Below are 14482 nucleotides of genomic sequence, written 5' to 3' on the forward strand. Positions count from 1 at the left end.
TCTCTGAGAGCCGAGTCGACTCCCAGACAGCTCGAGTCGACTCCAAGGCAGCGCTACACCAAAAAGGCAGAAGGCTATGTTTCGGAAACTGAGAGCCGAGTCGACTCCGGGGAAGTTTGAGTCGACTCCAAGACTGGACGAGCCAAAAGACAGAAGATCGGGAGTTTGGGCTCTAAGCGCCGAGTCGACTCCCAGGATTGTCGAGTCGACTCGAGTGGGCCAAGTTGAAAATTAGCTCCATGGATTTCATGAGATGAGCCGACTCCGAAAATGCCAAGTCAGCTCCAGAAGTTGGCGAGTCGACTCCGGGTCAAGACGAGTCGACTCCCAGTCGAAGAGGCTACTTTAATTCAAATCCGGAACAGTTGCCGAGTCGACTCCAGAAAAGCATGAGTCGACTCCCGCTACAGCCGAGTCGACTCCTGATCGCGCGAGTCGACTCCGACCCCCAACGGACATATTGTCAGGTTGTGCAGAGTGTGCAGAACGGGCAGAAAAAGGTGTCTAACGGCTAGTTTCCGTAGGGGATGGCTTAAATAGCCACAGAGGACTGTAGCAAGGGAAAAGAACTACCATTCCATTCAAAGAAATCAAGCATTCATTCTCTGCAAGTGGTTTTTCAACGAAAAGAGGGAAGAGCGCCATAACTCCATCCAACTACCTCTTCCCAAACATTGAAAGAGATCTCCTCCTGCATTCAAGTCGACCAGACATTCAAGAGGAGACCCGAAGTTCAAGAAGCCCTACTCTACTCTAACTCAAACGTGTTTGAGGGCTCTTAACTTCTCTCTAGTTTATATTGTTATTTATCTGCTTTTGAGAAGCTCTGTTTTTCTGTTTGTTGTCATTATTTCCATCTTGTCTTTGCTTGGTTCAATCGGGGGATTGAATCAAGGGTGTAGAGGTTGGTTGGTGAGCCGAGTGTAAAACCAACGTGTAAGGGTTCGATTGTGATCCCGGAAAAACAATCGGGGTGGTTCTAGTCGGTGAGCTAGGAAAAACCGACCGAGTTCGTTGTGAGCTCGTAAAACAACAAGTTTGGTTGTGAGCTTGTAAAACAACCGGCTGTAATCCAAGGGGTTATAGTGAATTCCCAAGTGAGACTTGGGGAGTGGACGTAGGAGCAAGGGTTAGCTCCGAACCACTATAAAAGCCTTGTGTTTGTGATTGTTTGTCTCTTTCTTTTACTCTCATTTCATTCACAGCACATAGCAATTAATTAATCATCTTGGTAAAGCATTAATTAGTCATCCACAACGTTTTAATTGTAAAATTATTTTAAAACCCAATTCACCCCCCCCCCCTCTTGGGTTGTCTATCTGGGCAACATAAGCCAATAAGACCGAAAAAATATTACTGAGTAGATTTCTGGCTTATATAATTCTTAATTCTTATTCTGTAATTCCGTTAGACCCCAAAAATTGTTTCTAAAATAATTTCACAAATAAATATTTTATTTATAGTAATAATAAAATAAAATAAAAATAATTTTCATAAATCTTACTAGTTAGTTTTTCTTTTGGTCCAACCTCATACAGACATACTGAATATACTACCTCAAATTGAGGTTAGTGGATTCCTTATTGAGCATCAATACAAATTTATCTAGTGCACTCAAAGCCTAACTTTGTCTGTATATGTGATCTTTGAGAAGACCATCAACAATTGACTCAATCAAAGCACAAGAATACACCAAATATATCTGCATATACCTCTCAAGTCAAAGGATATATAAACTAATTATGCTGAATACTCTTCTCAACATCAGTGATCACTTCTAGAAGGTATTCATATTTAGATCCAATTCAGTACATGTATTCTTACAGTGCACCCATTCGTCTGCTTAAGGTCTCTACCTCAATGACGAAGCTTATCATCCTATTTATATAGCGGCACAACAAGTGTAGGCCTAAAATATATAGCTCGGTCTAAAACAATATGAGTTAACAAGGAACCGAAAAACCACCACTCCGCGCCTATAATTCAATAATCATCGGTGTGGTCCTTCTATAATGTTACTCAACATATATACCATGTGAACATCTCATGTCATAATAAAATACCCAATAAACAAATAAACATATATGTGAAAAGGAGAAATGAATAATTCAATAATTATCAAAATTGTTTTACAAATTAGTTTCTGAGGGTATAATTCTAACACTGAAGACGAGGCCAAACATGAAACCATGTCGGCTTATGCTTGGGAAAACTGGTTTTCAGTCATAGACAACTATATGCCACTTTGTCTCAACATATATCTCAAGGAGTTAAAATCTGGATAGATAATAATGATGATATACTTCCTAGATGCACTATAGTGTACAAGGAGATTTTTAATAATCTCCCAAAGACATAAGAATTATACAATAAAATAAAGTTATATATATATATTAATTATTCTATTGAATTAAAATGAAATATATTAACAAACTTCAAGTTTCTGCAGATCCATCATGGAAATAATCATCGATAATTGATATCAATTATATACTGCCGATGATTCTTCATTTCACTGCATTAGAAAGCAACAGATACATTTCGCTTTCTTGACTTTATTATCTTAATAAAGTATTGATGCTAGCTATACTTTTCATGCTTTTTCAGGTTTGCAACTGTAGCCACACACTACAATTATTCATCTCCATAGCTGTTCAAGCATTAATTTATGACACGACTTCATACAACATGAAAATATTGTTACACTAATAATTTACAGTAAAAAGCTATTTTTTATAATCACATAAGATACAATTCAATCAAAATTTATAGATATTTATAAACTCTCTCTCTCTATATATACATACTAAATTCCGTGCAATGTACCGGTCTGTGACTAGTTTTAGTTCAAAATAGGATCTGAGTAACGGACCACTTTCTATTCTCTAGTTCTGAGATCTTTTAATTCCATCGAGTAAATCTAATGCTCATGGTTTACCAAGCTATAACAAAAAGAAAAACCTAACATCGAATCCATCCGTGGCCTTCAGTGGATCCACATGCATCCAATAAAAGCCAAATGCCACTTAATGGAGGTAGGTAGCTGCAGAAGAGACGCGATCTCATAAAATCCGGTCGCAACCTCACCCTCGGGCAGCCATCTGCCCTTCCGCGCCTTCCCAACTCGCTGTACAAAACCCAAACCAGCCCCTGAATCCCCTCTACCATGCCTCCGCCGGAGATGCGAACCTCCGGCGATCCCCGCCGGGGAGCCCCCCACATCGCCCTCCTCCCCAGCGCTGGCATGGGCCACCTAACCCCCTTCTGCCGCCTCGCCGTCGGCCTCTCCGACAGCGGCTGCGACGTCTCCTTCATCACCGTCCAACCCACCGTCTCCTCCGCCGAGTCCCGCCGCGTCGCCGCCCTCCTCGCCGCCTTCCCCCGCCTCCGCCCCCTCGATTTCCGCCTCGCCGACTTCGACCCGTCCGCCTTCGCCTCCACAGACCCCTTCTTCCTCCGCTTCGAGGCGATCCGCCGCTCCGCCCACCTCCTCCCCGCTCTCCTCGCCGCCGCCTCCCCGCCGGTCTCCGCCGTCGTCGTCGACATCTCCTTGGTTTCCACCTTCCTCCCCGTCCTCGCCGGCGTCGGCCTTCCGTGCTACCTTCTCTTCACCGCCTCCGCCGCGATGCTTTCCCTCTGTGCACACTTTCCAGCGTACATCGCCGCCAAAACCACCGCCGGCGTCGGCGACGTCGAGATCCCCGGCCTGCGGACAGTGCCCAAGTCCTCCATCCCGCTGCCGCTCCACGACCCGAACAATCTCTTCACCACTCAATTCGTCGAGAATGGTCGAATACTTCAGAAAGCCTGCGGCATCTTGATCAATACATTCCATGCCTTGGAGCAGGAGGCGCTGGACGCGCTGAACGGGGGGAAGGTGGTGCCCGCCGGGCTTCCTCCAGTGGTCGCCATCGGACCGCTGAAACCGGTGATAGGTTGCGAAAGAGGCTCGCCGCTCCCCTGGCTCGACGCCCAGCCGGCACGGTCGGTGGTCTACGTGAGCTTTGGGAGCCGGACCGCCATGTCGGCGGAGCAGATGAAGGAGCTGGGAACTGGGTTGGAGAGGAGTGGGTGTAGGTTCTTGTGGGTGGTGAAGAGTAAGGTGGTGGACAGAGAGGAAGAGGTGGAGTTGGAGGAATTATTAGGAGAGGAGTATCTGGAAAGAGTGAGGGAGAGGGGGTTGGTGGTGAAGGGGTGGGTGGAGCAAGAGGAGATCCTGGGGCACGTAGCCGTCGGTGGGTTTCTTAGCCACTGTGGGTGGAACTCGGTGACCGAGGCGGCGTTGCACGGGGTGCCGATCTTGGCGTGGCCGAGGTTAGGGGACCAGAGGGTGAATGCGGACGTTATGGCGAGGGGTGGGCTCGGGATTTGGGTGAAGGAGTGGAGCTGGGAGGGCGAAGAGAAGGTGGTGAGGGGGGAGGAGATCGGCGAGCGCGTGAGGGAGCTGATGGAGGACGAGGGCTTGCGGGCGTCGGCGGCGAGGCTGGGGAAGGAGGCTGTGAAGGCTGTGGCTGTGGATGGGAGCTCCGGTAAAGGGCTGGCAGAGTTCATCGGCAAGCTTTGAAGGAGGAGGAGTTCCATGGCGATGGTTCGATAGTGTGATGAATGCTCGGTCTTTGTTCTAAATAACGTGGTTGTTTGTTTGAGAACATTAATTTGGGATTTGGTATCGCTTCTTATTTGTGTTTGACAAACTGGTGTTCTCCCTTGTATTCACATCGTGCCTCGGCAACAATATATATTTGTTTAAATTTTAAACTGTTAAAAGCATAGATGGGATGTTTTTGAACCGTCGAGAATGCTTGAAATGCTATCTTGCTTTGTCCGCTACACTCTACGATTGGGGAGACCTGCAATCTCATGGGCTCACAAAAAGCGGGAGAGGTCTCATCCATTCATCAATTGATTTTAATAGTATATCTATATGTAATTTAATACAACTAAATATATAATAGTATAAGCATATAAATAATTCATAGGAAACACAAATATAAATTGGAAATATAGATGTGAATTATTTATGTAATTATGTAAGGAGTTGGATTGGGTATGGTTTGTATCGGGTTGGTTGGGTTCAGGTTAGCCTTCAGGCTAAGGTGAGGGGCTTTTGAGTCAAGGTGGAACTTAATACAAATTTATAAGGGTTAGGTGAGGAGCTTAATTCTATTGGCTAATTGGTTTCACAGGAGATTAGTGAGGTGGTACTGATGAAGGGCGGGGATATCATAAGATTATATTTGTTTGGGTTGTGTTTCTTTAAAGTACATGGCAGAAACTAAATAGAAACTCTAAATAAGAGAGAAATAAAAAATATTCAGCTAACAGAAATAGAAATTATACAGCCTCATCCTCTTTCGAATTCCCTTGGACTGTCATGCACTTTCGGAGTCTTTTGAGCGTTCATCTCATTCGAACGATCAGCGATGATTTTCTATTCTGCATTAGTCCCCTCCACTTGAGAGCAACTCGCCCTTGAGTTAGTATTTGAATACAAGGGCACCTCCTGACAGTAATATTGATACAGATCTGAAACGTTGAAAGTCTTCGAAATTTCCATATCATCAGGCATATAAATGACATAGGTGTTATTGCCGATTTTCTTCAACACTTTGTAAGGACCATATTTTTTCGATTTGAGCTTGTTGTAAGTCCCAATTGGAAATCTTTTTTTGCATAAGAACAACATCACCATATCCCCTTCTTGGAACTCTCTATGCCGACGGTGTTTGTCTGCAGATGCCTTATATTTAGTGTTAGTCTCCTCCAATATCTGTTTAACTTATGCCTGAACAGATCGGACCTGATCTGCCATATTCTCCACTGCCATATTCCGTCCCAGACTTTTAGGCAGACATACTAGATCAACGGCATGTCTAGGTTGTTTCAAACAAACCAGTTAGAAAGGGGATCTACCGGTAGCACTATGAACGGCATTGTTGTATGCAAATTCGGCTTGGGGTAGAGCATGATCCCATTGTTTTAGCGTATCCCTACATATGCTAAAAATTAAATTTTCAAGTGTCATGTTCACCACCTCCGTCTGGCTGTCCGTTTGAGGGTATGTCGTACTGCTAAATTTCAAGGAGGTGTCAAACATCTTTCATAGAGTAATCCAAAAATGACTTAGAAATTTTGAGTCCCTATCAGAAGTAATAGATAGTGGAACTCCATGAACTGGACAATCTCTCAGAAGAACAATCTCGCAATATGGGATGCATCGGATGTCTTCTTGCAAGGATTGAAATAGGCCATCTTCGAGAACCTATCGACCACCACAAACACAGAGTCGACCCCTCGTTGTGTACGCAGAAGTCTGAGCACAAAATCCATAGATAGATCCTCCTAAATATCATTAGGAACAGGTAAAGGAGTGTAGAGACCTGTATTTTGTGCTTGCCCCTTTCTTGTTTGACAAACATAGCACTTTCTCACTAGATTTTCCACATCCCTCTTCAGCTGAGGCCAGATTTACCTCTCTTCAAGAAGTGCCATGGTCTTATCTCTTCCCAAATAGCCGCTGAGACCACCTCCATGTAGATCCCTAATGAGTTTCTCCCTCAAAGAGACTCTGGGAATACATAGGCGATTCCCCTTAAATAAATACTCATCAAAAATATGATAATCACCCGCTGGTTGTCTTGTTGAATATGTCGGCCATACTTGCTTAAAATCGTCATCTTCAGCATACAATTCTTTCAGACACTCAAACCCAACTACTGCTTGGATCACGGTCACAAGCAATGCAACCATACGACTCAATGCATCAGCTACAAGGTTTGAAGTCCCTGATTTATGCCAAATAACAAATGGGAACTTCTGCAAAAATGTGGACCATCGAGCATGCATATTGTTCAGATGCTTTTGGCTATTCAAAAACTTCAATGCTTGGTGATCAGTATATAGGATAAATTCTCTCCGTACTAAGTAATGTTCCCAATGTTTCAGAGCCCTCACAACCGCAAAAAATTTTTAATCATATGTGGACCACTTCCGCCTGGCATCACTGAGTTTTTCACTGAAGAATGCAATGGGTCTTCCATCTTGAGACAAAAGTGCCCTAATTCCTACCCCACAAGCATCACATTCTACCTCAAGAAGTTTGTCAAAACTCGGCAAAGCCAACATGGGTGCACTGCATAATTTTCCTTTGATCAGAGAGAAACTCTTTTCTGCTTCTTCTCCCTAGTTGATCTTTTCCTTCTTCAGACATTCAGTAATAGATGAAACAATAATGCTGAAATTTTTGATAAACCTTCTGTAGAAGGTGGCCAACTCATGAAAGCTATGTACTTCCGTCACTGTCTAGCGAGCAGGCCAGTTGCAGATGGCTTTCACCTTTTCTTCATCAATATGGATACCATCAAATTTCACCACATAGCCCAAAAACAGCAACCTAGTTGTTAGAAAATTGCACTTCTTTAAATTAATGAATAACTTGTTTTCTCCCAACACCTCCAATACTTCCCTCAAGTGGGTCAAATGTTCCAATTCATCTTTGCTATAAATCAAGATGTCATCGAAATAGACGACAACAAATCATCCAATGAAAGGCTACAGTACCTAATTCATCAACCGTATGAAGGTGCTCGATACATTGGACAACCCAAAAGGCATGACTAGCTACTCGTACAACCCTTCTTTCATTTTAAAAGCGGCCTTCCGCTCATCGCCAGGCCGAATTCTGATTTGATGATATCCCCTCGTCAAGTCGATTTTGGAGAAGACTTTAGATCCTACCAACATATCCAGCATATCATCCAAGCGAGGTATGGAAACCCATACCTCATTGTGATTTTGTTTATGGATCAGCTGTCAACACACATCCGTCAACTCCCATCTTTCTTTGGTGTTAGTAAGGCCGGAACAGCACAAGGACTCATGCTTTCTAGAATAAACCCCTTTCTCAGTAACTTCACCTTTTGCCTCAAAATTTCATCCTCTTTTGGACTCATGCGGTAGTGACGAAGGTTCAGTAAGCTTGCCCCAGGTATCAAGTCTATATGGTGCTGAATGTCCCTCATTGGCAGCAATTAGTTGGGAAAATCATCAGCCACCAACTCCTTAAATTCTTCAAATGGTTGCTGAACTTTTCTAGGCTTTGACTTCACTATATAAATTTCTGAACTATCAACCAGACCCTTGACCACCATTACATGAATCTCTTGTAATCCCTTTGCTTCTGAGTCAAAACTCTGTTCAGTTCTGGACAGCGTAAGGAACGACTTTCCTTCAATTCTAGTGGCTTTGGAGATTCTGTTAGAATCTGCTATGGGGACAATGGCGATGTTATGGCCCTTCCAGGTAAATAGGTACACATTATCCCTAGCTTTATAGGTTGCATCCATCTCATTTTGCCAAGGCTTTCCCAACAAGACATGATTGGCATCCATATCGATCATATCACAAACAACATCGTCCCTGTAATGCCTTTCGATGGAGATTGGTACTCTACAGATTTTAGTTACTCTAACTGTTGGGCCCTTCTTTACCCAACCTATAGAATACGATGAAGGATGTGCCTCGGTGGGTAGCCTCAAATGATCTACTAACTTCCTTGCCACAAAATTATCACAGTTGTCGTTATCAACAATAAGGTCACAAATCTTATTGTTGATAGTACGTAAGGAATGAAATATGTTGTGCCGCTGTGATAGTACTTCCTGCTTGGCTGAACACAGAACCCTCTGTAGAATCAAGTTGATTTGCTCACCCCAGGTTTCTTCCCCAACCTCATACACACTAGTGTCATAGACTAGTTGTCCTTCTTCTTCTTCGGACTCTTCTTCGGGTTCGACCCGATTCACAGGTCTTCTCGTTGGACACTCATTAGAACGGTGGCTAAGTTTGCCACACCTGTAGCACTTCACCAATGCGGCCTTTGCGTAGGGGTTCGAGGACTTGGGTGGTTCCTTGCTGCTGGTTCCGATGGACTGTTTTTCTCCGGTACCTCCACTGCTACTGCCATCCTTGCTCCGTGCACTTCTCGGGTCCAGCTGGTGTGAGTTTGCAAACTGTGGCATTTTTCCCCTTCCTGTGAAACTACCACCATCGGCATTGTTTCTTGGTGTGAACTCAAACCTCCCTGCTGTTCGTTCCATTAGTTCTGCCTTCAACGCCATGTTGTGAGCTTCGTCCACTGACCAAAACACCTGCAACCCAATCTGTTAGGAAAAATTTAAATGCGGACGCGGCCCGAAATTTGGCCGCGTGCGCGTTTGAGAGGGAAAACAAAAAGGTAACGCCCAGCGGGCGTTACGCGTTTGGTTTCGGAAACAAAAGAAGGAATTAAATGCGCACGCGGCTGGTCTCGGGCCGCGTGCACGTTTGAGAAATACCGTTTGAATTGGAAACGCCCAACGGGCGTTTTTGGTTTAAATGGGAACACGCCAGCGTTCGCGTGAAGAGCGCGGACGCGTCCGCGGAAGGCGCGGACGCGTCCGCCAAAAAGACCTTTTTGCCCCTGCGTAAAACCCCTATATATACCCCCTATTTCATCTCTTTTGACACACGGAGAAAAATTTCAGAAAAATAGTAGAAAAATTCTGAAAAAATTCTTCTCCCTCTTAGCCACTTCCAAATTTTATTTTTACATTTTTATTCAGTTTATTTAGTTCTTTTCATTCCGTTCTTTGCTGGATCTGCAAGTTCGATCGGGTTCGCTTTGACTTCTTCCGAGACGTGCCGAAGAAGAGGTTGTAGGGTCGTCGTATCTCCGAGAAGGATTGCCGGGTGACCCGTACGTGGGGGCAAATACTTCTTTGGGACAGCGTCTACGCGCTTCGACCTGCTTTCAATCAGGCTACTTTCTTCTACCTTTATTTTTAATTTAATATTAGTAGATTGGTAGGATTTGAAATTCTATGATATAAACTTATTAAATGCATAGATTTACTTTGTGCTAGAATAGATTTATTTTGTATTAAAATAGAATTATTTGGATGCCGAATGATATGCATGTATATTATTTCCTTTAAGATTTTTTTTTTTTATTAATTGAATTTATAGATTTATTTATTTAGTTAGAAGATATATTGCTAACAATCCAAAGAAGTATTTATTTTTGTTAGTAATATATAATTAATTAAATTCTTTATTACAATTGTGGCATATTAGATTTTAATTGCAATAATTGTTTTTGCTAGCACATCATCAATAATAAATTATTCTAAAGAGTTAATAATTTGGTTAACCTCCAAGAGGTTTATTATACCTCCATTTGGACTTCTCAAGGAGTAATTTCCAGATCCCATTCAAACGGGAAATTCGGAAATTGGTTGATACATAATAGTTAATCTATTGAATTGACTTATTAGATCTCAATAAATTATTCTAATAAAGGAATAAATATTTTAATTCGCTGAATTGACATTTTAGATCTTAATTACAATAATTGATTTGCCATAAAATTAGTAATCAATTATTTCAATAAGGCAATAATTCAAATCTAACATATAATTCATTAAATTGATATTTTAGATCTCAATTAAAATAATTGATTTGCTACTACTAAATTAGTAATCAATCATTGCTAATTCGGAAAATTCAAACGAAAAATTTTGAAATTAGTTAATCCACAATATCTAATTTAAATTTGCATTTAGGTTATTTTAAATATTGAATTTGTGTGATTTCTAGTGATTATATCCACTAACTAATAGTGTCTAAGAAAAGCTTGTCAAAAAGGCATACGTGCCTAAGAAAGGCTGGTACTTAAGTGAGCCTAGTGCTCCACCACCGATCTGGAGCTGATCTGGCTATTAGTTTTTTGGATATATCAATTAGACATCCAAAGTTCAATATAAATATTACTGCAATCTTTTGACATAGATTTTTTTTGATTTCAATCAGGTTTCTGTCACTATTCTGTAACCCTGATCCTATGGCCTCAAACACTAGTGACCATCTTAGTGCCAAACCTGAAAAATTTGATGGCCATAACTTTAGGAGGTGGCAGAACCAAATGCGATTCTGGCTCACCACATTAGGGTTAATCTCAGCCATAGGTGAAAGTACGACCGAAGTTGATAACGGGTCCAACCCAACTACCTCTTCCAACACTGAACATTCTGCCTCCACTAGCACACCCTCTAGGACACCTGATGAGATAGATTATCATTGTATCCATAGAATCCTAGGTGCTCTTTCTGAGAGGCTGTATGATATCTATTACACAGCCAAGAGTGCCAAAGAACTATGGGACACCCTAGATAGCAAATATGGTCTTGATGATGCTGGGGTAAAGAGGTTCAAGGCCTCCGACTTCAATAAGTTTAGGATGGTAGACTCAAAGCCTATGAATGACCAAATTCATGAATTTGAAACCCTGATCCACCAGCTTAGGGCTAATGGAACCAATTTGGATGAATCATTCCAGGTAGCCTGTCTGATAGATAAACTACCTACTTCCTGGTCTGATTTTGCTAAGACCCTGAGCCATACCCAAGGAGTTCTCACCCTAACCCAAGTCTTAAACTCCATTAGGATTGAAGAGCAGCATAGGCTCAGAAATAATACCTCTACTAGACCCAAGAATAATGCATATAATGTAGAGGCCCCTCCTAAGAAAAATCAAAACCGACCATTCCGTAAGAATTTCAAGAAGAAACCCTACAACCCTAGAAACCCTAACCACCACTATAATGGGAAGCCTATTCAATCCCAGGAGCAGAAGAAGAAGAAAGAGGAAGGTGGTGCTCGTTTCTGTTATGTGTGTGGTCGGACCAACCATTTGTCTCCACAGTGCTTCTATAAGAAGACTGCACCTCTTCAATCTAAGAAGAAGGGTCCACACACATCCAGTGCTCAAGTCAACATGGTGACTTCCGGCGCTGGCTCCTCTGAGACAGCTTTCAGGTCTGTTTTCTTCACTCCTGAAGTTAACATGACTTTACAAGCACTAGATTGGTGGATTGATACCGGAGCTGGTATTCATATTTGTTCGGATCGTTCCTGGTTTTCTTCTTACCAGATCTCAAGTGGAGGAGCTGTGATCATGGCAAACAGCTCAGAGGCACGTGTGTTAGGAGTAGGACGTGTGGACTTAAAGCTTACATCTGGAAAAGTCCTGTCACTGCACGGAGTCCAACATGTTCCAGTTGTCAGAAGAAACCTCATTAGTGGTTCCTTGCTTGTCCAGCAAGGCTTTCGTCTTGTCTTTGAGTCCAATAAGGTTGTAATTTCTCATGGTGTTATGTTTATTGGAAAAGGATTCCTTAGTGAAGGATTGTTCAAATTGAATGTAATAGCTCCTTCAATAAATAAAAATTCTTTGATTATGAATATAGAGTCTCCTTCTATTTGGCATGGTAGATTAGGTCATATAAATTATAATTCAATTAAGCAACTTATGAACCTAAATCTAATACCAAAAAGTGATCTCAAGAACCATGAGAAATGTCAAACTTGTGTAGAAGCCAAACTCCCTAGGAAACCTTTTAAATCTGTTAATAGGGATTCTGATCTATTAGAGTTGATTCATAGTGATGTTTGTGACTCTGGTAGAACTTCTAGGGGAGGTAACAGATACTTTGTAACATTTATAGATGATCTATCGAAGTTCTGTTACATCTACCTAATTAAAACCAAGGATGAGGTGCTCAGCAAATTTAAAATTTTTAAGATTGAAGCTGAGAACCAACAGGAAAAGAAAATTAAAATCCTTAGATCAGATCGGGGAGGTGAATATACATCAAATGACATAACTCAATTCTGTGAAGATCATGGAATCATTCATGAAGTGACTGCACCCTATTCTCCCCAATCAAATGGAGTAGCAGAAAGGAAGAATAGGACTTTAATGGATATGGTGAACTCCATGCTTATAAGCTCAGGAGTACCAGAAAATTTGTGGGGGGAAGCTCTTGTTTCAGCCTGTTATATCCTTAATAGAATTCCCTCTAAAAATAATGATCTAACCCCATATGAAGTTTGGAAACATAGAAAACCTAATCTTAGCTATTTAAAAGTGTGGGGGTGCTTGGCAAAAGTAAAAATACCTGATTTTAAGAGAAAGAAAATAGGCCCTAAAACAGTGGATGCCATATTCATAGGTTATGCAGCCAATAGTAATGCCAATAGATTTCTGGTAATAAGTTCAGAAATAAATGATATTAGTAACAACACTATCATAGAAGCCAGAGATGCAACATATTTTGAAGACACCTTTCCACTTAAGACTAGAGTAGATAGCGGTATAGCTAGTAGCTCTAGTAGAATAAGGACAAGAACAATAGAAGTAGAAGCAGAACCTAGGAGGAGTAAAAGATCCAGGATAGAGAAAACATTTGGAGATGATTTTTATACCTTCCTAATAGAAGACTCTCCAACTACCTTTGAGGACGCAATGAAATCTTTGGATTCACCTTTTTGGAGAGAAGCTGTGGACAATGAGATGCAATCAATTATCCAAAACCATACTTGGGAATTGACTGATCTTCCTCCTGGTTGTAAAACAATAGGATGCAAATGGATCTTTAAGAAGAAACTTAGGCCTGATGGCTCTGTAGATAAATTTAAGGCTAGATTAGTTGCCAAGGGCTTTACTCAGAGACCTGGGGTAGATTTCTTTGATGTTTATGCACCTGTAGCTAGGATAACTACTATTAGGGTCCTTATAGCATTAGCCTCCATTCATAGATTAGTGATTCATCAGATGGATGTTAAGACAGCTTTTCTAAATGGAGACTTAAATGAAGAAATTTATATGGACCAACCAGAGGGATTTAAAACCCCAGGCCAAGAAAATAAAGTTTGCAGACTAGTCAGATCTCTTTATGGTCTTAAACAAGCACCTAAGCAATGGCATTTGAAATTTGATGAAACCATAATGACATTTGGATTTGAAATCAATAGCACAGACGAATGTGTATATCATAAGAGAGTTGGACACAAATTTGTGATCTTGTGCCTTTATGTAGATGATATACTGATCTTTGGGACAGATCTTCAGATAATTGATGAAGTAAAACAATTTTTAAGTCATAAGTTTGATATGAAAGACTTGGGACAAGCTGACTTAATTTTAAATACCAAAATAATTAGAAGTGCAAATGGAATTGAGTTATCCCAAAGTCATTATGTTGACAAGATACTCAATAAATTTAATTATTCGGATTGTCAGCCTGTCTCTACTCCCTTTGATCCCTCTACACATCTTAAGAAGAACTTAGGAACTCCTATCCTTCAAAGCCTATATGCTCAAATCATAGGCTCACTAGGATTCCTAACAAACTACACTAGGCCAGACATAGCATATGCTGTAAATAGACTTAGTAGATATACTGTTAATCCAAATAGAGATCATTGGACAGCATTAGAGAGAATTCTTAGGTATCTTAAGGGTACCAAGTCCTATAGTTTGCACTTTAGTGGGTTTCCTGCTGTTTTAGAAGGCTATAGTGATGCCAACTGGATCAGCGATACCTTAGATGTTAAATCCACCACAGGATACGTCTTTCTCCTAGGAGGTGCTGCTGTGTCTTGG

The 14482-nt window shown here is 41.5% G+C and overlaps 1 protein-coding gene across 1 annotated transcript; it reads left to right on the forward strand.

Moving 5' to 3' along the window:
• The first annotated feature begins 2865 nt into the window (after positions 1-2865).
• On the forward strand, positions 2866-4758 carry LOC103716468 (UDP-glycosyltransferase CGT-like). Its single transcript, XM_008804476.6, has one exon. The coding sequence runs from the start codon at positions 3167-3169 to the stop codon at positions 4562-4564; it is 1398 nt and encodes a 465-aa protein (XP_008802698.4). The 5' UTR covers positions 2866-3166; the 3' UTR covers positions 4565-4758.
• Positions 4759-14482: the final 9724 nt, after the last annotated feature.

The sequence above is a fragment of the Phoenix dactylifera genome, chromosome 2, assembly GCF_051530095.1.
Source record: "Phoenix dactylifera cultivar Ajwa chromosome 2, Ajwa_hap1_PhDact_Kaust_v1.1, whole genome shotgun sequence".
Taxonomy (NCBI): Eukaryota; Viridiplantae; Streptophyta; class Magnoliopsida; order Arecales; family Arecaceae; genus Phoenix; species Phoenix dactylifera.